At 52.4% G+C, this 22,131-nt stretch overlaps 1 protein-coding gene across 2 annotated transcripts in view; it reads right to left on the bottom strand.

The window, feature by feature from the left end:
- Nucleotides 1–626: 626 nt before the first annotated feature.
- LOC104678546 (transmembrane protein 189) overlaps nt 627–22,131 on the bottom strand; it is a 30,343-nt gene continuing 8,838 nt past the window's right edge. Inside the window, exons 2-6 of one of the 2 annotated variants that reach the window (XM_010383871.2) lie at nt 20,536–20,655; nt 7,561–7,652; nt 6,252–6,396; nt 4,721–4,933; nt 627–2,040 (exon numbers count right to left, since the gene is read on the bottom strand). In XM_010383871.2, the coding sequence (XP_010382173.2) occupies nt 1,919–2,040; nt 4,721–4,933; nt 6,252–6,396; nt 7,561–7,652; nt 20,536–20,655 (692 nt within the window). In that variant the 3' untranslated portion in view covers nt 627–1,918. The remainder of the gene's footprint in view (nt 2,041–4,720; nt 4,934–6,251; nt 6,397–7,560; nt 7,653–20,535; nt 20,656–22,131) is intronic. The other variant, XM_030915870.1, reaches the window with a different exon arrangement.

Consider the following 22,131-nt stretch of genomic DNA (forward strand, 5'->3'; position numbering starts at 1 on the left):
TTAGCCTATAAGTCTCTGTATAACAAAGTCCATGTTTTCCCAACCTTGTCTTCCATTTTTTCTTAGCTCATTCTAGTCCAGCCACAGTGGCTACCTCACTGTCTCTTAAAATCTCAAGCTTGTTTTTTGTTTTTTTTTTTTTCTGAGCGAAGTCTCGCTCTTATCCCCCAGGTTTGAGTGCAATGGCTCGATCTTGGCTCACTGCAACCTTCGCCTCCCGGGTTCAAGCGATTCTCCTGCCTCTGCCTCCCAAGTGGCTGGGATTAAGTCGTCTGCCACCATGCCTGGCTAATTTTTGTATATTTTAGTAGAGATGGGGTTTCACCACGTTGGCCAGGCTGGTCTTGAACCCCTAACCTCAGGTATTCCGCCCACCTCAGCCTCCCTGCTGGGATCACAGGTGTGAGCCATTGCGCCCGGCCCCAAGCTTGTTCTTGCCTCAGGGCCTGTGTACTTGCTGTCCCATAAAGAGGCCTCTTCCCTCACTTCTTTCCTGTCTGGCCTCCTCTCCTCCTCCAGGTCTCAGCTCAGAGGCTCTTCATGACCACTCTGCCAAAGCAGCATTGACCCTGCTTTTCCAATGTGGTTCTGTCCTGTTTGATTTTCTTCACAAACCACCACCTGAATTTCCATGTGCATTTATTTGTTTATTGACTCTTTCCCCAGGAGGTCAGCCCCACCAGGACAGGTCTTTGTTGGTTCTTTCACCGCTGTACCTGTGTACAGGAGAGAGCCTGGCACACACCAGGTGCCAGTGAATATTTGCAGACGGAAGTCACAAACAGGGATCAGCCATCGTTACTTTATCATCATGATCAATAAGAAAGACCACTGTCCTCACCCAATCCCCTCCAAAAGGCTTTGGAGCAGATGTCAACATTAATTCACTGTCTTAGGTGACAGGTCTCATCCTGAGGCCCGGGTTAGGGGGAGCTGGGAATGGAGTGTCGGGCCTCACGTCTCAGGCTCCTTGATAACCCCCCACCCCACCCAGCCAGGAAACACCACGAGGCAGCCAAGGTTAAGTAGACTCTTGCTGCTTTGTTATAAATATATTATGTACATCCAAAACATGACATTAAAATATTACTCCGTGTTACAGAAAAGATATTAAGGCTTTCTATTATTTACATTAAACAAGCAAGCACCTTTAAAAAAAAACAAAAACAGAAACAAAAAAGCCCTACTCTTCCTTCTCTGACATACTCTGGCCAGAGGGGATACTGTGTCCTCTTCCAAATAACCAAGACCCTCTGCAGGGGCTGTGCCCTGTGAAGATATCCTGGTATTGGAAACATCAGCTCTGGCAGGGTGGGGGCAGCAGAGAAGTAGGGGTCTAGACGTGGGCAGGAGGTTCCAGCCTCTTCTGGCCGGCTACCCTCAGACCCCTGCTGAGCTTCGCCATCCTTGGGGGACAGGCTAGGCTGAAGGTGGTGGCTGGGGCTGTCCAGCCTTCCGGGGTCAGTATGCAGGGCCGTGGCAGAATAATGCTCCGCGACGCTTAGGTGTGCCTGGGGGCTCCCCAGACCACTGGGGCCAGACAAGGAGGGAAAGATAGAGGCAACTCAGTGGCCCCAACGCCAGCCACACTGAAGGGCTGCCCAGCAGGGCAGGGGTGGCAGGCGTGCAGGGAGTGGATAAGCCTCCTCTCTACCAAGGGAGGCTGGCAGAGTCAGGCTTGTAGACAGAGCAGCTCAGGTGGCTGAGGAGGGGCCGAGGAAAAAAAACAAAAAAAGGAAATTAAAAATCAGTGGCTCAAGTATTCTGTGTCATGAGGGGTGGGCTGGGGGTACCCGGGCCCAGCCCAGGAGATGTCCTCTCCATCTGGAGGGGCCAGCTCGAAGAGGCTGGAATTTGGCAGATGGCTTCGGTTTGGGGGCTAGGGAAGGTTGGCAACCAGGTAGCAGGCTCAGAGAAGTTATTTGATCTTCTGGGCCCATTTCATGTCATCTGCCCGAGGCTTCTCGCCCGTCAGGCCCTGGATGAGGTCCTCCAGGCGTCGCCAGAAGCCTATCTTCTCCAGAGGGTAGTTGAGCCAGCCTGCAGTAGAAATGGCAGCGGGAGATTGAATGGGAGAGAGAGTCAAGGGGACATTGGGAGAGAGCTGACCTTCACTGGGCTGGAGGGGCCCAATGAGGAGTGAGTCAGTACAGGATAGGACACAGGGACCAGCCAAGGAAGTGGAAGTAGGGGCCTCCCAACAATGGGCCTGGGGCTACTCAGGCCTCCAACCCCCATATTCATCTACTTTCTTACTATATACCAGGCACTTACTTATATTTGAGTACTTACTACATACCAGGCACTGTGGTGGCCTTATCACTCAGCTCAAATGCTACCTCTGCCAGGAATCCTTCCCTGAGCACCCACTCAAGCAGCACCCCAGGTTTCTCACATTACCCTTTCTTTTTTTATTTTGAGACAGAGTCTCACTCTGTCCCCAGGCTGGAATGCAGTGGCGTGATCTCAGCTCACTGCAACATCCACCTCCCAGGTTCAAGCAACTCTCCTGCCTCAGCTTCCCGAGTAGCTGGGACTACAGGCATGCACCACCACGCCCAGCTAATTTTTGTATTTTTAGTAGAGATGGAGGCTTCACCATGTTGGCCAGGATGGTCTCGATCTTTTGACCTGGTGATCCGCCCGCCTCAGCCTCCCAAAGTGCTGGCATTACAGGCGTGAGCCACTGCACCCGGCTCTATTTCTTTTCTTTTCTTTTCTTTTTTTTTTTTTAATACAGATGGGTCTTGTTTTATACAGGCTGGTCTTGAACTCCCGGGCTCAAGCAATCATCTCGCCTTGGCTTCCGAAAGTGCTGGGATTACAGGCGTGAACCACCATGACAGGCCACCCTCTTTCATTTCTTTATAGCCTTTATGATAACCTGTAACCATCTTCGTTAATTCTCTATTTTCCTGTTCTGTGTTTGTTTACCCCCCAATCCCCAAATGGAACATCATCCCCAAAATGCAAAACACCATTCCTTTCACTGCTGATCCTCAGTGCTTAGAATACAGCCAGGCGCAGAGTAAGTGCTCTATAAATACTGCTCACAATCTTACAGCCTTCCAGCTCACCACGAGGTAGATACTAATATCAGTCCCATTTTCCAAATGAGCACACTGAGGCTTAGAGAAGAGTTTCCCAGTTAGCAGGTGGCCAAACCAGGATTGGAACCCAGGCCTGCCTAAGTAGTTAACCCATCTCTTAAATAGCCTAAATTCTAATCCCTCCACCTGCCCTCCGAGGAGCACAAGTTGAGAACATGAAAAAGAATTTTTTTTTTGTGGTTCTCAATTCTGTTTCCAGAAAGACTTCAAGAAAAATAGTAGCTGTAATTTATCAAGTACCTACTACACACCAAACACTGCATTTGCCATTCCCACTATGGCCCTAAGAAGGTGATATATGAAGGAGGGGGCTGCAGTCCTCCTTTGTGAGGAGAAAAGCAGTCCCCAGGGAGGTTTATGAGTTTCCTAAAGGCGCATATGGAGAAGCTGGGAGTTAGGCCTGAGGTGGCCCGACCTGATACCCTGAAAGCAGCCCAGCTGGCCCCAGAGAAACCCCCCGTTCACCTCACTGCTTTCGCACTGGCCGCTAACTGAGCAGGGCATGTGGGCCTCCTTTCCCTTCTTCCACTGCACCGGGCATGTTCCTGCTTCTGGCCTGCGTGCTTCCTGTTTCCTTTGCTGTAATCTGTGCCCATCTATCTGCAGGGCCCTCCCACACTTCTCTCCTCCCTCTTCCATTGCTCTGCCCCCAACTCCACTCCAGTCAGGAGCCTCTGCCATTCCGGAAACACACCAAGCAAGCACAGGCCAGCCTCAGGGCCTTTGCACCTACTGTTCCTGCTGCCTAGAGTGCCCCCACAGAGGTCTGCACAGCTTTGTCCCTCAGCTCCTCAGGGTCTTTGTTCAAGTGTCACCTTCCCTGACCACCCCATTTAAGAGGTAAAGTCCCCCAATTCCTTCTCCCAGCCCCTGCTTTATTTTCCTCCATAGCAGTTAGCACCATTAGCTGCATTACATATTTTATTAATTCGTTCCAGCTCCCTCACTAGATGGTGAGTGCCACAAGGGCAAGGATCTGTGCTTTTTTTTTTTTTTCGAGACAGTCTCGCTCTGTCACCCAGACTGAAGTGCAGTGGTGTGATTTCAGCTTACTGCAACCTCCGCCACCCAGGTTCAAGCAATTCTCTTGCCTCAGCCTCCTGACTAGCTGGGAGTACAGGTGCCTGCCACCACGCCCAACTAATTTTTGTTTTGTATTTTTAGTAGAGACAGGGTTTCACCATGTTGGCCAGGCTGGTCTCCAACTCCTGACCTCAAGTGATCCACCCGCCTTGGCCTACCAAAGTGCTGGGATTACAGGTGTGAGCCACTGCACCCGGCTGATTCATGCTATTTTGTTTGCTGCAGGAGCCTAAGCCCAGAGCACTGCGGCATGTGGTAGGTACTTAATAAATACGGGATGATGAGTGGCTGGAATCACAACGCCATGAAGTCGGGGGAGAGGGCTTTGTCTGTCTTATTTACTGTGTCCTCAGCACCTAGAATAGTGCCTGGCACACAGCAGGTGCTCAATAAATGCACGATCTGAGAAACTGTTCCAGAGGGCAAGGACTGTGTGACCTCCCGCTGTGATCTCTGCCCCTCTGACCCCGAAGATGGTGCAGTGGTTGGGGTGGGGAAAGCCCATTCCACGCCACCGGTGGCCGCACCTGTGGTGATGCAGAAGTAGGTCTCGTGGGGTGAGACATGGTGGATGCGATGGTGTTTACGTGGCAGGATGACATGCCAGTCCTGCAGAAGAGTGACCCAGCGTGGCAGCCCAAAGTATGTGTGTGACCACTTGTGGATCTGGTTGGTGAAAGTGCCGAAGATGATCAGGCAGAAGACGAAGCACTCCCAGGGGTATAGCTGCTCCAGGGCTTCTGCAGGTTGGGGAGAGGGGGGCTGGCACAGCTGTCACTCGGGATGGGGAACCCACCCCAACAGGCCCTTACCACCTGCCCCTGGGCGGCTCCTGCGCTGGGCAAGCACCCAGGATTCTCTCCCACCCCCTGCAGGGTCACAGGAGAGCTCAGGTGCAGCCCTGGGCTTCAGACTTTCCTCCTGCTCAGGAAGCAGGCATAATGGCATAATAGGATAATGGCGTAAGCACGGCAATGGCTAGGAATGTGGACTGCAGTCAGCTGGAGCTGGGTTCCGACCCCTGCCGACATTTCTTGGTGGTATGAGCTAGGGTCGGTGACTCCACCTCTTAGAGGCTTAGTTTCCCCATCAGGAAAATGGGAATGATGACTTCACTCAGGTTCCCTAGAAGCGGAGCCTGAAACAGGTTCTTGTATATGTGATTTATCAAGGGAGCCTCCAGGAAAAAACCTCAAAGGGAAGGAGGGAAGCAATATATGGCATGGGAAGAGCAGAGCGAAGATGGGGTGGGCGTCCTATCTCAGCCTGTTCCTGCAAGGAACTCTGAGGCTCTTTAGAATTAGACCCACTCAGAGGCAAAAGGACTGCTTCGGAGGCATTTTAGTCACTGGCTCCAGCCTTATCCCAAGGGGAGAGGTGGCACCTCCCCTCCATCCCTGGAGAAGCTGGGAGCTGTCAGCAGCCACCTCTCACAGAAGCAGGGGATGGGTGCACCCCCAGGGGGAAGGGGATGGGCAGGGTGCCACAGCACCCACTACATGGCACTACACATCCTCAGCACCTCTACCCATGGGAGGCTGCCTGAAGAACCAATGGGTGTTAAGGTGCCGGAAAAGGACCAGGCCCCACTCTACCTCCATCTGACAGATAAGGCAACTGAGGCTCAGAGTGGTGAAATCACTTACTTTGGGATAAGTCTCTCTAAAAATAGGCAGGCCCTGTTTTCATAGCCTAGACGTTTTCCACTAGGCCACAGTAGTAAAACCCCAGAAGCCCTGCCAGGCAGGTAACACAAATGAATATGGGGACGTTGGTAAACCAGAAAGACGCGTCCTGTTAAAGGCAGTGGCTGCAGCTCAGCTCCCACCCAGTGAGGCCAGGTGGGAACATGGACCCAGAGGGGCCAGAGCAGATTGTGCAAGAGAAGCTGGAAACCCCGATCTTTATGTCAGCTTTCCTGATTTTACATGAAGACAACGAATGAAAACTCGTTTAAAACACCATAAGGAGCCAAACACATAAGCCCCAGAAGGCTCCTGGGGGTGGGCCTCTGCCCCCAAGACCCCCTCCTAGCCCACCACTAGTTGGGCGTCTCACCAGGGCTGTGGGTGCGGAATTTGTAGGCCATGTTTAGCAGCGGCAGCAGTGTCACCAGGCAGTTGTCCCCATTGGTTTCGATGAAGTCGTGCCGTGTGATAGCTGTCGGGTCAATGTGGTGCTCCCGGAAGGGTCGGATGAAAGCCTGGAGTTGAGGGGGACACAGCTCCAGCAGTCAGCCTAAGGTGGTTAGCTGCTCTCCACGGCCCCCTAAACACACTCACCTTGGGCTCACCTCCCACCTTTGCTCCTAAGTTCCCTCCACCCAGGATGCCTGAACATTCCCGCCCCGCCCACTGCTGGACACAGACCCCACCCAGCCTTTGGGGAGATGAGCCGAAATGACCCTGGAGGGACTCTGGGTTGGCATTGTTTGTCTCTGGGCCTCAGTCTCCCTACCTGTGCTGTGAGGGGGCTTGGAGGCAACCTCTGCCTTTACTCCCCAACCCAAGGCAGTTGAGGAGGTCCCTCCAAGTAACAGGTGGGACCCTCCGGACACCTTGCACCTCCTGGGGTAACAGCCTCTCCTCCTTAGTCCAATCTCTTCAGACAGGGCTGACCCCGCCCCCTGGCTGAGAAAGAACATGTGACCAGGCCCGGCCAATCACAGCATCTCTTCCCTCTGGCCAGTGACTGCCTGATGGCCCAGCAGGTGACCCAATCTGGGCCAATGGGAGTGAGCCATGGGACTTCAGTTGTCAGAAACTACGGGAAGGAGAAATGCTGTTCTTCCGGGAGGACAGTTCTCTTTTCCTGGAAGCTGGAAGGATGGGTCTCTGGGCGGTGAGAAACCACACACACTGGCCACCTCATGAGGGGAAAGTAGAGACAGAGATGGAGGAAGACAGAGCCTGAAGAATGTGCTCTCTTTGTCCTACTGGATGCAGCCATACCTTAATTTGGCTCTAACCCTGAAATCTTCAGTTACATGAATCAGTACTCTTGTTTGCCTAAGCCAGTTTAGATTTTCTGTCAAAACCAAAAAAGTGTGACTAATACAGGATAAAATGAAGTTAAAACAGCAAGGAGCAGCAGGGGAGACAACGGAAAAGCAAGACACCCCCAAATTCAGGGGTTCTGGTGAGGCAGGCACATATCTAAACTCTTGGACCATTGCAAGCCTGACGCTTTTGCTTCCAAAATCCCAAGGACTCCTGTTCTAGTCTTGCAGGACAGGGGTAAGGGACAGGCTGGAATGATGGTTCCCATCTTTCAGATAGGGAAATAGTCTCAGAGAAGAAAGATGACTCACCCAAGGCCATACAGCCCAACCTCCTTCTTGAGGACATGGTTAGGTCAACATACTCACCTTCCCCACAATGGGCAGCTCCACGGAGCCCCATGTGTCAGCACCCCAGTGTACCAGGCCAGACAAGAAGTCAGCAATGAGAGCCCCTGCAACTGTGGACAAGAAGAGGGTGAGTGAAGGGACATCCCTGCACCCCCCCAATCAGAATCACTCATTCATTTACTCACTTGCCTGCTCATTCATTTGTTAGGAGGGGAAGGTGTCCCTTCTTCTCTAGTTGGGATGTTTTCTTCCCTGAACATGGAACCTCAGGCGTAACACTCCTGCCTGTCACTTGCTGTGCCCCAGGGGAGATGCCAAGACTCATGTGCCTGGAGAGTCTGGAGAGCATAAACTGGGCATGCCAAGATCAGTCCAACCTTTCCCTATTAGGAGCTGGCTGTGCCCTTCTCTCTGCCCCACATAGGGAAGTCTGCTCTGCACCAGTGCTGCCTGGAACTGGAGCAATGTCCTTCTGGGTTTGGTGTTAGAAAGAAAGTACCTTGGCCAGGTGCGGTGCCTTACACTTGTAATCCCAGCGCTTTGAGAGGCTGAGGCAGGCAGATCACTTGAGGTCAGGAGTTTGAGACTAGCCTGACCAATACAGTGAAAACCCGTCTCTACTAAAATTACAAAAATTAGCCAGGCGTGCTGGCATGCGCCGGTAGTCCCAGCTACTCGGGAGGCTGAGGCAGTTGAATCACTTGAACCTGGGAGGCGGAAGTTGCAGTGAGCTGAGATCGCACCACTGTACTCCAGCCTGGGCAACAGAGTGAGATCCCGTCTCAAAAAAAAAGAAAGAAAGTACCTTACCTGCAGATAGAAGCCTCGCTGCTCCACCCCCACCCCTCCAGCTTTTATCAGCAATAAACATGATTATTTGGTCTCCAGCAGCCTTTTCCTTGTTTCTGTTCTCAATCTGTTCGGAACTTGAGTAGGTGCCCTCAGAGACTCCAACACCATTCATTCACTTCAGGGTTCAGTAGATATGGACTCAAATTCCAGTTCTCGCACTCACTAGCTGTGACGTTGCATATGTTATTTAGCCTCTCTGTGCCCAGCTTCCTCTTGTAAAATGGGAATGACATGACTGGGTGCGGTGGCTCACTCCTGTAATCCCAGCACTTTGGGAGGCCGAGGCGGGCGGATCACCTGAGGTCAGGAGTTCGAGACTAGCCTGGCCAACATGGGGAAACCCCGTCTCTACCAAAAATACAAAAATTAGCCAGGTGTGGTGGCACACGCCTATAATCCCAGCTACTCAGGAGGATGAAGCAGGAGAATTGCTTGAGCAGGAGATGGAGGTTGCAGTGAGTCGAGATTGTGCCACTGCACTCCTTCCTGGCCAACAGAGTGAGACTCTGTCTTGAAAAAAAAATAAAATAAAAGGGAATGATGCTAACATTTATGAGCACTTTCTCAATGCCAAGCACAAGTGCTTTACAGGCTAAATGAATCCTCACCATTTGTTGGAAATTGGAAGCATTTTTATTCCCACTTTATAGAGGTGGAAACTGAGGCTTCCACCCCATGCCACCTCCCATCACTCTCCTCTTTCACTGCAGCCCAGGCCTACTTTATCACCTTTCCCTTGTATGCCTCTGTGTCTTTGCATTTGCTGTTCCCTCTGCCTGGAACATTCTTTCCTAAGATGCAACACTGCTTACTTCCTCACCTCCTTCAGATGTTTACTCAAATGTCCTCCCTGGACACCTGATGGAAAATTGTAACCACCTCATCTTCCAGCATTTCCAATCTCCTATGTATATTGTTCTCCAAGCACTCAGCACCTCTGACTGCTCTTTTGCTGGTGTATTTTCTTTTTTTTTTTTTTTTTTTTTTTGAGACGGAGTCTCGCTCTGTCACCCAGGCTGGAGTGCAGTGGCCGGATCTCAGCTCACTGCAAGCTCCGCCTCCCGGGTTTACGCCATTCTCCTGCCTCAGCCTCCCGAGTAGCTGGGACTACAGGCGCCCGCCACCTCGCCCGGCTAGATTTTTGTTTTTTTTTTTTTTTTTTTGGTAGAGACGGGGTTTCACTGTGTTAGCCAGGATGGTCTCGATCTCCTGACCTCGTGATCCGCCCGTCTCGGCCTCCCAAAGTGCTGGGATTACAGGCTTGAGCCACCGCGCCCGGCCCTTGCTGGTGTATTTTCTCCCCCAACAAGGAGGTCGGCTCCACCATGGCCAGGGCTTTAGTCTCTTGTTTGCGGCTGCATCCCAGCTCCTGGCATCTATTCAGAACTCAGTAGAGCACTACTAAGTGCAGTGTTTGGCACACAGTAAGCCCTCAGGCCATATGATTGTTGCTGTCATTTAGTCAATCAACTAACACTCCACAAAGGCCTACTGTGTGATAAGCTCTAGGGACAGAAACATGTCAGACACTAAACTCATGTCTATGGGAACACTGTAAAATCCAGCAGAGGATGAAGGCGGCTGTGAGTGATGACACGTGCAGCCCCCTGGCTCATGGGGCTTCAGATAAACCCCTCCCCAGACTCAGTTTGTCTGTGTCAACTGGTTGTCCGAGGTTCTGAGTTCTGCTGGTGCCCTCAGCCCCCTGGTGACAGGGGACCAGGGTCTTGGGGTACTGTAGAGACTTGCAGAAAAGCCCTGGATGCCTCCTGGGTGAGACTTGTGGTTGAAGGGACAAAAGTAAGCACGCAAGTCACTGTGAATGTGCAATCCTGACGTCCGGGCCCGGGGTGAGGGGCAGCCGCTGGGCGCAGACTTTCTAGAGGCCCTGTGGTATCCACCACAGGTGCCAAGCACAGGAGGGGTGGTGGGGGTGGGGGCAGCACAGCTTCATGCAGGCACCTGCAAGTTCCTGGTGATAAGGGTGGGAGGGCAGGTGGGGACAGGTGGCAGCTATACCTCCTGGCACACAGACGCCTCAGGACAGGCTGAAGGGTGTCACTGCATAGTGGCTGGGCTGAGGTAAAGGGGCTGGGACTCAGCAAGGCCCCAGAGCCTGTGCACCCAGTGCCCCTGCTCTGGACTGGGCAGTCTCTGCTCCTTGGTGATGGGGAGGGTGGACCCAGGCCAGGGGCAGGGGAGGGGGTGTCGAAGGCGAGGAAGGTGGAAGCCCGAGAAGGGCTTCTGGATTTTCTGTTCCTCTACCCAGCACCCCACCCCCACTCCAGATCCCCTGTGCTGGCTCCTCCTCAGTCATCTTGCGCAGAGCGAAGGTCAGCCAACCCTTCTGGCTAAAGCCATCCTTCCGGGCAGCTGCTCTCGCTCACATCTCCCTGCTTCATTTATTTCATGGCACTTGTCATACCCTGAGATGGCCTCATTTGTCATCCCTTCTTGGATGAAGAAAGAGGCCTGGAGAAGTTGAACCACTGCCTCCCAGTCAAGTGGCCTGGAAGTGGCAGTTATGGGATGCGAAGGGGCCTGTCAACCTGCCTCCAAAACCAGCACCCTTTTGTGTCCTTAAACTGCACTGCAGCAGGTCCACGGCATTATTACAGCCCCTACTGCATACTTTGGGATGTGTATGCACTGCCTCTGTGTATGCACTGCCTCTGTCTACCAGCAGGGACAAAAGGCCATGTGGCCAAGAGGTATGACAGAGCTAGATCAAGTGTTGGGGGCCTCAGCATCTTTACTTGCTTAATGAGGTCAACTGAGGTATCTTGAGGTCCTGTCCCCATAGCTCAGCCTAATGACATCTCTAAATGCTGCCTTCAGGTCGGGCTGGAGTGCAGTGCAGAGTTGCAGAGCTCGCACCTCCCAGCACTTTGGGATTCCAAGGTGGACGGATCACCTGAGGTAGGGAGTTCAAGACTAGCCTGGCCAACATGGTGAAATCTTGTCTCTACTAAAAATACTAAAAAATTAGCCAGGGATGGTGGTGGGCACCTGTAATCCCAGCTACTCGGAAGGCTGAGGCAGGAGAATGGCTTGAACCTGGGAGGCGGAGGTTGCGGTGAGCTGAGATTGCACCACTGCACTCCAGCCTGGGTAATAAGAGCAAAACTCTGTCTCAAAAATGAATGAATGAATGAATGAATTCTGTCTTCATGAAAGAAATAGCTACAGAGGAGAAGTGACTAGATATCATAAGGGTAGGGCCTTACAAGGGATTCAGAGTTCAGGTTCCTTGTTCCCCGAGTTCTGGGCTCCTGATGAGATGGGGACAAGCCCCTTCCCCTCCCTAAACCTTGGCTCATTTTACGTTATAATTGAATATAACCTATAAACAGTAAAGGCCATAGGCCTTACACAGCTCACAGCCTTTTTACGCATAGACACACCTGTCTGACCACCCCCCAGGTTAAGATAGAGATTCTATACCTACATAGAATATAAGGGGTTGGCAAACTTTCTTTAAAGGGTCAGGCAGGCCGGGCGCAGTGGCTCACACCTGTAATCCCAGCACTTTGGGAGGCTGAGGCAGGAGGATCACTTGAGGTCAGGAGTTTGAGACCAGTCTGGCCAACATGGTGAAACCCCGTCTCTACTAAAAACACAAAAAAATCAGCTAGGTGTGGTGTCGCGGACCTATAGTCCCAGCTACTCAGGAGGCCGAGGCAGGAGAATCGCTTGAACCTGGGAGGCACAGGCACAGTGAGCAGACCTCGTGCCACTGCACTCCAGCCTGGGCAACAGATGGAGACTCCATCTCATGAATAAATAAATAAATGGACTGTAAATATTTTGGGCTTTGCAGGCCAGGCAGTCTCCACTGCAGCTCCTCGACTCTGCAGCTGTAGTGTGAAGGCAGACATCAACAGCATTCCCAGAATACTTGTTTACAAGTATTTTTGGTCCTCAGGCCATAGTGTGCTGACCCCTGATAGAAAGCATTTCCAGGCCACGTGCGGTGGCTCACGCCTGTAATCCCAGCACTTTGGGAGGCCGAGGCGAGCGGATCACCTGAGGTCGGGAGTTCGAGACCAGCCTGACCAACGTGGAGAAACCCCATCTCTACTAAAAATGCAAAATTAGCCAGGCATGGTGGCGCACAGCTGTAATCCCAGCTACTCAGGAGGCTGAGGCAGGAGAATCGCTCGAACCCAGGAAGCGGAGGCTGTGGTGAGCTGAGATCATGCCATTGCACTCCAGCCTGGACATCAAAAGCAAAACTCCATCTCAAAAAAAAAAAAAAAAAAAAAAGAAAGCATTTCCAGCTCCACAGCTGGCTCTCCTGTCCCCCTAAGCTCCCTTCCGACCCTGTTCCATGCAACCATAGAGCTGCCTCCTTCCAGCAGGGGCTGATTTTGCCTATTCTAGAACTTTACGTAAACGAATTCATATGGTAGGTGCTCTTTGGAGCCTGGCTTCTTTTACTAGTGTAATGCTTCTAGCGTGAGCCATGCAGTCGTGCGGATCAGCAGTGGTTCATCATTTTTAGGGCTGAGTATCCCATTATCTGGATGTACAATGATGCATTGATCCACCTGGCCATGGTTGGCCATGTGGGCTGTTTCCAGTTTGGGGTTGTTTTGAATCTGCTGCAGTGAATATTGGCGTACAAGTCTATGGGTAGACATCCACCCTCATTTACTTTGGGTTAAGATGTCAACTACTTTTTTAAAAAAAAAAAAACAAACCAGATATTTATTGAGTCCTTATAACTACCAGGCTCTGTGCCAACGCCTTAAATGTTTTATCTCCTTTAATCCCTGAATGGCACCAAGGCCTTGCTTAGGCCACATCTTATCTCTTTACTGATTCTAAACACTTAATCCTCACAGATAATGAGAAAGATGAGAATAATAAAAATGATGCAGATGAGAAAACAGTACTTGGGTTAACACTGTGTACTGGGGCTTTGTGAAGTGTTAAAAAGTGCATCACTGAGAGCATAACTTGCCATTCCTTAAGTGTGGGCTGTGTACAGCGACCTCCTTCCAAAGAGAGCACAGTATGAAAAAGGAGGGAGGCCGGGCATGGGGCTCACACCTGGAATTCCAGCACTTTGGGAGGCCGAGGCGGGTGGATCACTTCAGGTCAGGAGTTCGAGACCAGTGTGGCCAACATGGTGAAACCCCATCTCTACTAAAAATACAAAAATTAGCCAGCCATGATGGTGTAGGCCTGTAATCTCAGCTATTTGGGAGGCTGAGGCAGGAGAATCACTTGAACCTGGGAGGAGGAGGTAGCAGTGAGCCAAGATCATGCCACTACACTCCAGCCTGGGTGACAGAGTGAGACTCTGTCTCAAAAAAAAAAAAAAAAAAAAAAAAAAAAGAAATGGGAGGAAGGCTGGGTGCATTGGCTCACGCCTATAATACCAGCACTTTGGGAGGCCAAGGTGGGAGGATTGCTTGAGTCCCGGAGTTCAGTACCAGCCTGAGCAACATAGGGAAACCCTGTCTGTATATAAAATAACAAAATTAGACAGGTGTGGTGGCACGTGCCTGTGGTCCTAGCTGGAGGCTGAAGTGGGGAGACGGCTTGAGCCTGGGAGGTTGAGGTTGCAGTGAGTTGTGATCGAGTCACTGCACTCCAGCCTGGGTGACAGAGGAAGATTTCATCTCAAAAAAAAAGGCGGGGCAGGGGGAGCAGAGTAACTTTTGTTTGTTGTTTTTTTGAGATAGACTCTCCCACTGTGGCCCAGACTGGAGGGCGGTGGTGCCATTCACAGCTCACTACAGCCTTGAGCTCCCATGCTCAAGCGATTCTCCCACCTCAGACTCTCGAGGAGCTGGGACTACAGGCATGCGCCACCACACCCTGCTGATTTTAAAATTTTTTTTATAGAGACAAGGGTCTCACTATGTTGCCCAGGCTGACCAGTGAACTCCTGAGCTCAAGCAACCCACCCACAAATCCTAAAGTGCCTCCCAAAGTGCTGGGATTACAGGCGTGAGCCACCGCGCTCAGCCGAGACTTGACTGTGGGGAACTCTGGCATCTGCTACCTTAGCCAGGGGATCAAAGTCATCACAGTGATAAATCATGTTGACTGTACTTTTGCTATGATGTGATGAAAATGGCACTTCACCTCTGAACTCTTCCTCCTCATAACCCGTAACCCCAGTCCAATCATGAGAAAAGCATCAGACAGATACCAACAGAGGGGCAGCCTACAACACACCTGACTAGCACTCCTCAAAACCGCTAAGGCCAGCCGGGTGCGGGAGCTCACGCCTGTAATCCCAGCACTTTGGGAGGCTGAGGCGGGTGGATCACGAGGTCTGGAGATTGAGACCATCCTGGCCAACATGGTGAAATTCCATCTCTACTAAAAATGCAAAAATTAGCCGGGCGTGCTGGCGCGTGCCTGTAGTCCCAGCTACTCGGAAGGCTGAGGCAGGAGAATCGCTTGAACCCGGGAGGCAGAGGTTGTGGTGAGCCAAGATTGCGCAATTGCACTCCAGCCTGGCAACAGAGCGAGACTCCAGCTCAAAAAAAAAAAAAAAAAAAAAAAAAAAAAAAAAAAAACCGGACAAGAGGATCCTAGAGGGGACATGACAACTAAAGGCCATGTGATACCCTGGATGGGATCCAGGTACAGAAGAAGGACATTAGGGAAGAACTAAGGCAATGTGAATAAGCCGTGGACTCCAGCTCATGATAATGTATCAACACTGGCACACACTGTAACAAATGTGCGCCACTAATGTAAAATGTAAGATGTGAATAACAGAGCAAACTGTGTGCCCCAGGCATATGGGGACTCCGTACTATCTGCCCCATCTTTCTGTAAATTGAAAACTTGTTCTAAAAAATAAAGTCTACTTTTCAAAAGGTGCACAATCTCACTTCATGTCCATGGTAACAAGCCCACCCCATATTGACCTTCCAGAGGAGGGTAAGGACTCCCCGAGGTCACAGGGTGGCAGGAGCAAGGCAGGGCTGCTGGTGAGTAGCCAGAGCCTCACTAGAGTCATTCAGGATGATGCAACCTTAGGGTTAGGGTTAGGGAGCCTTCGCACCCAGGTATGGAGAATGGAGACATTTACCTCCCTTAACTATGAGGAGTTACTAAACTGGGCCGCTGGGTAAAGAGCCCAGTGCATCCCACGACACAGCACGCATTCCCCACAACGCAGCTCCTGTGAGCTCTCTGCTGGGCCTCAGTCTTGCCATCGGTCCAATGGCCAAGCGCTGGCACCCACAGGCTGCCCAGCAGGGAGGGATGTGTGCTTTGGACAGAAGTCAGTAATTATTTTAGAAGACGAGGAGCCCTTCCCCTGGCTCTGTGATCTTGCGGCCTCTGCCGGTGGCAGTGACTCCAGGCTGCTGTCTGAGGCTGCTTTAATGGGGGCAGGGGTGGCAGACAGGCACACAGAAGCCTCTTTGTCCCAGCTCTGGGGTGGTGGCGATTGGGAGCCGGCTCCCCTGGGGGCAGCTTCGGCTTGGTTACCACCCCTCCCTGCAGAACACTGGGACAAGGAGAGGGATGGGAGACGGCTCTCCCCAGGCTCCCCTGATTCACGGGGGACCTTGAGGTAGTCTCTGGGCCTGCGGGGGCTTCCATTTTCCCAGAGGCCACCCAGCTGGGACTTCCTCACCCCTCTCTGCCCACCTCAAAGGCCTGGCATGGAGACGGAAGGCGTGGCTGAGGGGCCAAGTGAACACACTAAGGGCAAATCCATGGGCTTTGGCCCTGGGTCCCAGTCCTGTCTTCCCTGCCTTCCAGCTCAGTTAAATCCAGACTCCACTTCCACATACAGGGCGGGCCACGACCTGAGCCTGGGACTTCTCCGACCTCATCCCTGACCTCTGGACTCACTGTGCCCTCTGCCCGGAGGGCCCTCTCCCAAGGTCCATGGAGGACTCTGACTGCTCCTTTAAGGGCCAACTCATAACCCAAACACTTCCTGCTCCTTCTCCACGTGGAACAAAAGCTCAGGGCTCCCGCGGCCTTCACTTGTTCACCCACTGACTCATGACAATGATGTCCTTGTCAAAGTGGCTGACCTCCACGTGGCTAAATCCGAAGGTCCCTTTACTGCCCACCTTGCTGGTCCACTCGGTGGTTGTTCCCAGTTGACCCCCAAGACTCCTGGAAACACATTCTCCTCTTGGCCCCTGCAAGCCCTTCCTGGTACTCCCCCGACCTCCCTGGTTCTCCCCCGACCTCCTTGGCAGCGTCATCCCAGCCTCCCTTGCTGGCTCTTCCTCCTCGCCAACCTGGAAACAGGGGAGACTCAGCCCCTGGGGGTGCTCAGCCAGCCTAGGAGATAAGGAGCTCCATCTCGATACAGATGACCCCGGATTTCTTTCTCTTTCTTTTTTTTTTTTTTCCAGAGGGAGTATCACTCTGTTGCCCAGGCTGGAGTGCAATGGTGCGATCTTGGCTCACTGCAACCTCCGCCTCCCTGGTTCAAGCGCTTCTCCTGTCTCAGCCTCCCTAGTAGCTGGGATTATAAGCACGTGCCACCACACCCAGCAAATTTTTGTATTTTTAGTGGAGACAGGGTTTCGCCGTCCCAAAGTGCTGGGATTAAAGGTGCGAACCACCATGCCCGGCCAGACCCCCAGATTGCTATTTTCAGCTGCCTCTCCCTGCCTCCAGACCTGGATTTCCAGTTTCCTGCTTGACACCTCTCCTTAGCTCACCAGTGGCCATCTCAAGCATCTCCCTCAGGCCTGCTCTGCCGACCTCTCTCCATGTCTGTGAATGACAGCTTCATCCCTTCCATCTCTCAAGAGAGCAACCTTAGAGTCAGGCTAATTCTTCCCCCTCTCACCTCCACAGCCAACCTGGAAGCACATTCTGGCAGCTCACCTTTCACAGCTCCTCCAGAATTTGACAACTCATCACCACCTCCACTGCTCCACCCAGGTCTGGGCCGCCCTTGGGTCTAGGCTGCCATCTTCACGTGGATGGACCATGGCAGGTGCCTCCTCCCTGGGTGTCCCCACCCCCAGCCATCTTCCCTGCAGCATCAGATGATGTCAGCTCCCTGTAGGAAACTCACCAATGGCTTCTCATGACCCCACATCCAGACCACGGCCCTCAAGGCCCCACAACATCTGCTTCCAGTGCCTCGCTGGGCTGCCACAATTTTCCTTTGATCAATTTCCTCCAGCCACAATGGCCTTGCTCTGTTCCCCAAACACACCAAGCATGTACCAATCTCGGGGCCTTTGCATTTGCTCTTCCCTGTGCCTTGGATGCCCCTCCCCAAGATCTCTGCACGGTCCCTCCCTCACCTCCTTCAGGTGTCTGTGCGAACGTCACCTTTTCAGAGAGGCCTTTCCCGCCTACCCTCTTAGCTTGGTTTTGCTTCCCAGTGCTACGTCATGTGTGTCTGTGTTTATTGACTTGACACCTTTCCGTGCTTCTGCCTTCCTTGATTTCTGGGGCCTGCCTGGGACAATGGAGGCTCTGGGGGAGATACTGAGGGGTAGGGGGCAGGCTTTGCAGGCTGGCATGGTGCCCTTACTACCTGCATGTTAACACAGAAATCAGGGTGGATATTTAAATCGATTAGGGACTGTGCAAACACCATTATCAGGCGATTGTCTGCTCTTATCAGCCCAGAGGCAAAGGTGTGGGATAGGGAAGCTGGTGCTGTGCAGCCTGGAAAGCCAGAGATTTCCTGGGCTGTGGCTGGAAGCTCAGGTCCCAACCAGGGAAGGGAGACAGTGACCTGCCTGGGACATCCACCCTCCCAGCCTGCATAGCACACACCTGGGCTCTGATCCAGCCCATCTTTTACCCCTGTAGAGGCCTGGAAAGGCCTGGCCTCCCAATGTTAACTGGAGGCTACACAGGCCCTGGTGGGGAAGTCCTCATTTGAAAGCCAGGCAGGTCTGGATTTGCGATCTCAGACTCTGCTGCTGCCTGAGTGAGGACCAACATGCGACTTACGCAGCCTCTCAGATGGTGATGGGAACCTCCTCACCAGGGTGGCACAAAGAGTGAAAAGTGCCCAGCATGGGGCTTGGCACATAGTAAGTGCTCACAAATCATCCGCCATTAAACTGACCAGTGAGCTGAGGTGCAAGCCTTGATCAGTAGTCTGGCAGGTGCTGTCCCCTCCCCGCTCCTGCTTAGTCACTGGTTTTCTCAGCACCTAGGCACACCTGCATTTTGCCTTCACAACAGCCCTAGGAGGCAGGTACTGCCAGCAGCCTCATTTACACTGTGGAAAATGAGGCTCAGAGATGCAATAACACTTGCCCAAGACCACAGAGCCAGAAGGTGGTGGAACTGGGACTTGAACCCAGGTCTGTAGAGGCCTGCTCGTAACCATCCCCAGACGAGGCTGCAAAGCTCAGACTGTCTATATTCCTGCCCTTGAATATGGGTCTTGAAGCAGAGAGGCTTGGGGTGCAGGTCTCTCCCATCCCTGGGGGCAGGGGACATGCCTGGCTCCTGCCTGGGCTTCCCAGCAATGCACGGGTTCATCTCTCTCCCCTCCAGCTGGTCCAGCTCCTATCCTCAGCGTATACCAACCCCATCCCAGACCCAGATGGTTCAATTAGCTGGCCTGAGCACTATTGGCTTAGGTGGCTAGAATGCTTTTAATGAGATTGTGGGAGTTGAACCCTTAGGGATGGCCAGGCAGGACCAAGGGCACAGCTGCCCCATTCAGTCTGGAAGTCGGGGACTGGGAGGGGACAGGTGGTGCATGGAGAGGAAGGAAACTGAGTCACTCAGGGCCTGGGAGTGCAGATAGTGTATTAACAACTATGTTGTGCTCTGCCTTGAAGTGTGACTTTGGACTGGTCCCTTCTCTGAGCCTGTTTCCTCATCTGGAAAATGATGACAACCTTAGCGTAAGAAGTGACCGATGGAAAACACCCAGGAGGTACTGATAAACAACAGCTCTCTCATTCATTCATTCATTGATTCAAAAAATACTGAGCACCGGCTGTGTGCCAGGTCTGAGGCTTGAGCTAGGGACACAGCAGTGAATGAAACAGACAAAAATCTCTGCTCTCAGGGAGCTGGCATTTGAGTTGGGAGAGATAAGACGATAAACAAAGACACTGTGGACACAGTGTAACAACAGAAGAGGGGGACGGTGTGTGACAGGGCTGCTATTTTGAGACAGAGTCTCGTTCTGCTGCCCAGGCTGAAGTGCTGTGGTGTGATCTTGGCTCACTGCAGCCTCCGCCTCCTGGGTTTAAGTGATTCTCCTGCCCGAGCCTCTCAAGTAGCTGGGACAACAGGCGCCTGCCACCACGGCCAGCTAATTTTTGTATTTTTAGTAGAGGCAGGGTTTCACCATGTTGGACAGGCTGGTCTCGAACTCCTGACCTCAAGTGATCCACCCCCCTCGGCCTCCCACAGTGCTGGGATTACAGGCATGAGCCACCACACCTGGCCGGGGCTGCTATTTTTTGTGGTGCAATCACACCTCCTCTGCTGAGAGGAGGTGACCTCTCAGCAGAGACCTGGAGTGAGCCATGTAGGTGTCTACTGTCAAGAGTTCTAGTCAGCGAATGGCACATGTAAAAGCCCTGAGTAGGAATGTATCTGAGAGTAGGCGACAGAGGCATAGTCAGGGGGCCAGCATGGCAGGTGCAGGGTGACCTAGCATGAAGGTGGAGAGAGGAAGCTGAGGCAGGTACACTGAGGAGCGTGTGTGCTATACGGCTGCAGGTGTATGCAGATAAGAGTGGGGGAGTGGCATGATCTGCCTGGGGCTCTAGCAGATCCAGCTAGCCATGTGGAGACTGGACGGTGCAGGGCAAAGGTGAAGGCAGGGAGACCAGGAAGGAGGCTCCTGAAACAGTCCAGGCGGGAGGATGGTAGCTGGACCAGCGTGGGGACCATGAAGGTACAGAGCCATGGCTATACTCCTCATGCAGTTTGGAAGTAGAGTTAACAGCGTTTGCTGATGGTTTGGATGTGCAATGCAAGAGGAAGGGGGAGGAACTGAGGATCATGTTTAGGTTTTGGGCCTAAGTGTCAGGCTGCAGGGAGGTGCTGCTGACTGCGATAGGGAGGCAGGGTACCCAAGGCACATACTGGACTCGAGCACACACATCTGCGCCTGCGGACATGCGCACGCGCCAGTTACCCAGTGGGTCCCTGGCCCCTAGGGAAGCTGAGGCAGGCAGCAGTGCTTCGGGCACTCACCAACACCGACTATGACGAGGGGCGTGTGCTCCCAGCGGGCCAGCAGCAGGAGGTGGACCAGGTTGTGGGCGATGAGGCTGAAGCACAGGATCACAGAGCACCACTCCTGGAGGCGCTTGCCTGCAGGGAGCAGAGGTGAGAGGTAAAGGCGGGAGGGTCAAGGCCAGGCAGAGTGTGGCCCCATGGGAACTTTTCTTTTCTTTCTTTTTTTTTTTTTTCTGAGACAGATTCTCACTCTATCACCCAGGCTGGAGTGCAGTGGTGCCATCTCGGCTCACTGCAACCTCCACCTCCTGGGTTCAAGCGATTCTCCTGCCTCAGCCTCCCGAGTAGCTGGGGTTATAGGCGCCTGCCACCACACCCGGCTAATTTTTGTATTTTTAGTAGAGAGGGGGTTTCACCATATTGGCCAGGCTGGTCTTGAACTCCTAAACATGTGATCTGCCCGCCTCGGACTCCCAAAGTGCTGGGATTACAGGTGTGAGCCACCGCACCTGGCCAGGAGCTTTTCAACTGTGTTCAATGCGTCTATATTGCCAAACACAAGCTGAACTTACAGACTCCCACAAAGGATTCTGTACCCATTTCACAGATGATGTCACTGAGGCCCTGGCCAAGGTCAAACAGTCAGGGCTGGATGAATTAAACCAAGGAAGGGGACCTTCAGAGAGTGGCCCAATTCTTTGACAGACAGGACCAGAACTCTGGTCTCCGGGGCCCCTCTGGGCTCTCTCTGGAGACGCCTAAGGGAACTTTAATGAGCTTCTTTTTCTTTTTTTAAACTAGAATCTTTGTGGCTTCACTTGTCCCCTTTTGCAGGTAATTATTTGGAGGCAGAGGCTACAAACAACCTTTAATCCTGGTGGCTCACACCCTGCCCAGCCTCCCTCTAGCAGGCTCCAGACAACGAGTCAGGAATTCATGGACAAATAGGGCTATGGGGACAGTGGGGCTTCTCAAAGTACGGCAGGTGGGCCAGGGAGGCAGAGCTTCTGATTCCCAAGAGGAGTTAGAAGTCAGGCTTTGCGTGTGCAATCTGTTTAAGTGTTGCCACATAGTTTTCATAGACACACGAGTTCAGACAAGCTGATTCACTCACTGCAGCTTTGTTTGTGGTGTCAAAACTTGGGAAATAACCTAAGTGGCCGTTGCCTGGGGATTGGCCAAATGAATTCAGTCCACATCATCTCTGCAGCCAGGAAAACGCCTGGGCAGTTGTCTGTAAGTGGACGTGGAGAGATGCCCAGGACATCTAGGTAAGCGCAAAAAGCAAAGCACCAAATAGCAACCATTTATGTTAAAAAAAAAAAAAAAATCTATATAGTTAGGACTGGCTTTTCCCTTATTCCCTTTTAAAGTACTAGCATAATACATTGTTTGCTTTTAATTGTAAATTTAAAAAAAAAAAAGGGGCCACGTGCAGTGGCTCACACCTGTAATCCCAGCACTTTGGGAGGCCGCGGCAGGAGGATCATTTGCGACTAGGAGTTCGAGATGAGCCTGGCCAACATGGTGAAACCCCATCTCTACTAAAAATACAAAAATTAGGCCGAGACGGGCGGATCACGAGGTCAGGAAATCGAGACCATCCTGGCT

This window comes from Rhinopithecus roxellana, chromosome 13 (genome assembly GCF_007565055.1).
Source record: "Rhinopithecus roxellana isolate Shanxi Qingling chromosome 13, ASM756505v1, whole genome shotgun sequence".
Lineage (NCBI taxonomy): Eukaryota > Metazoa > Chordata > Mammalia > Primates > Cercopithecidae > Rhinopithecus > Rhinopithecus roxellana.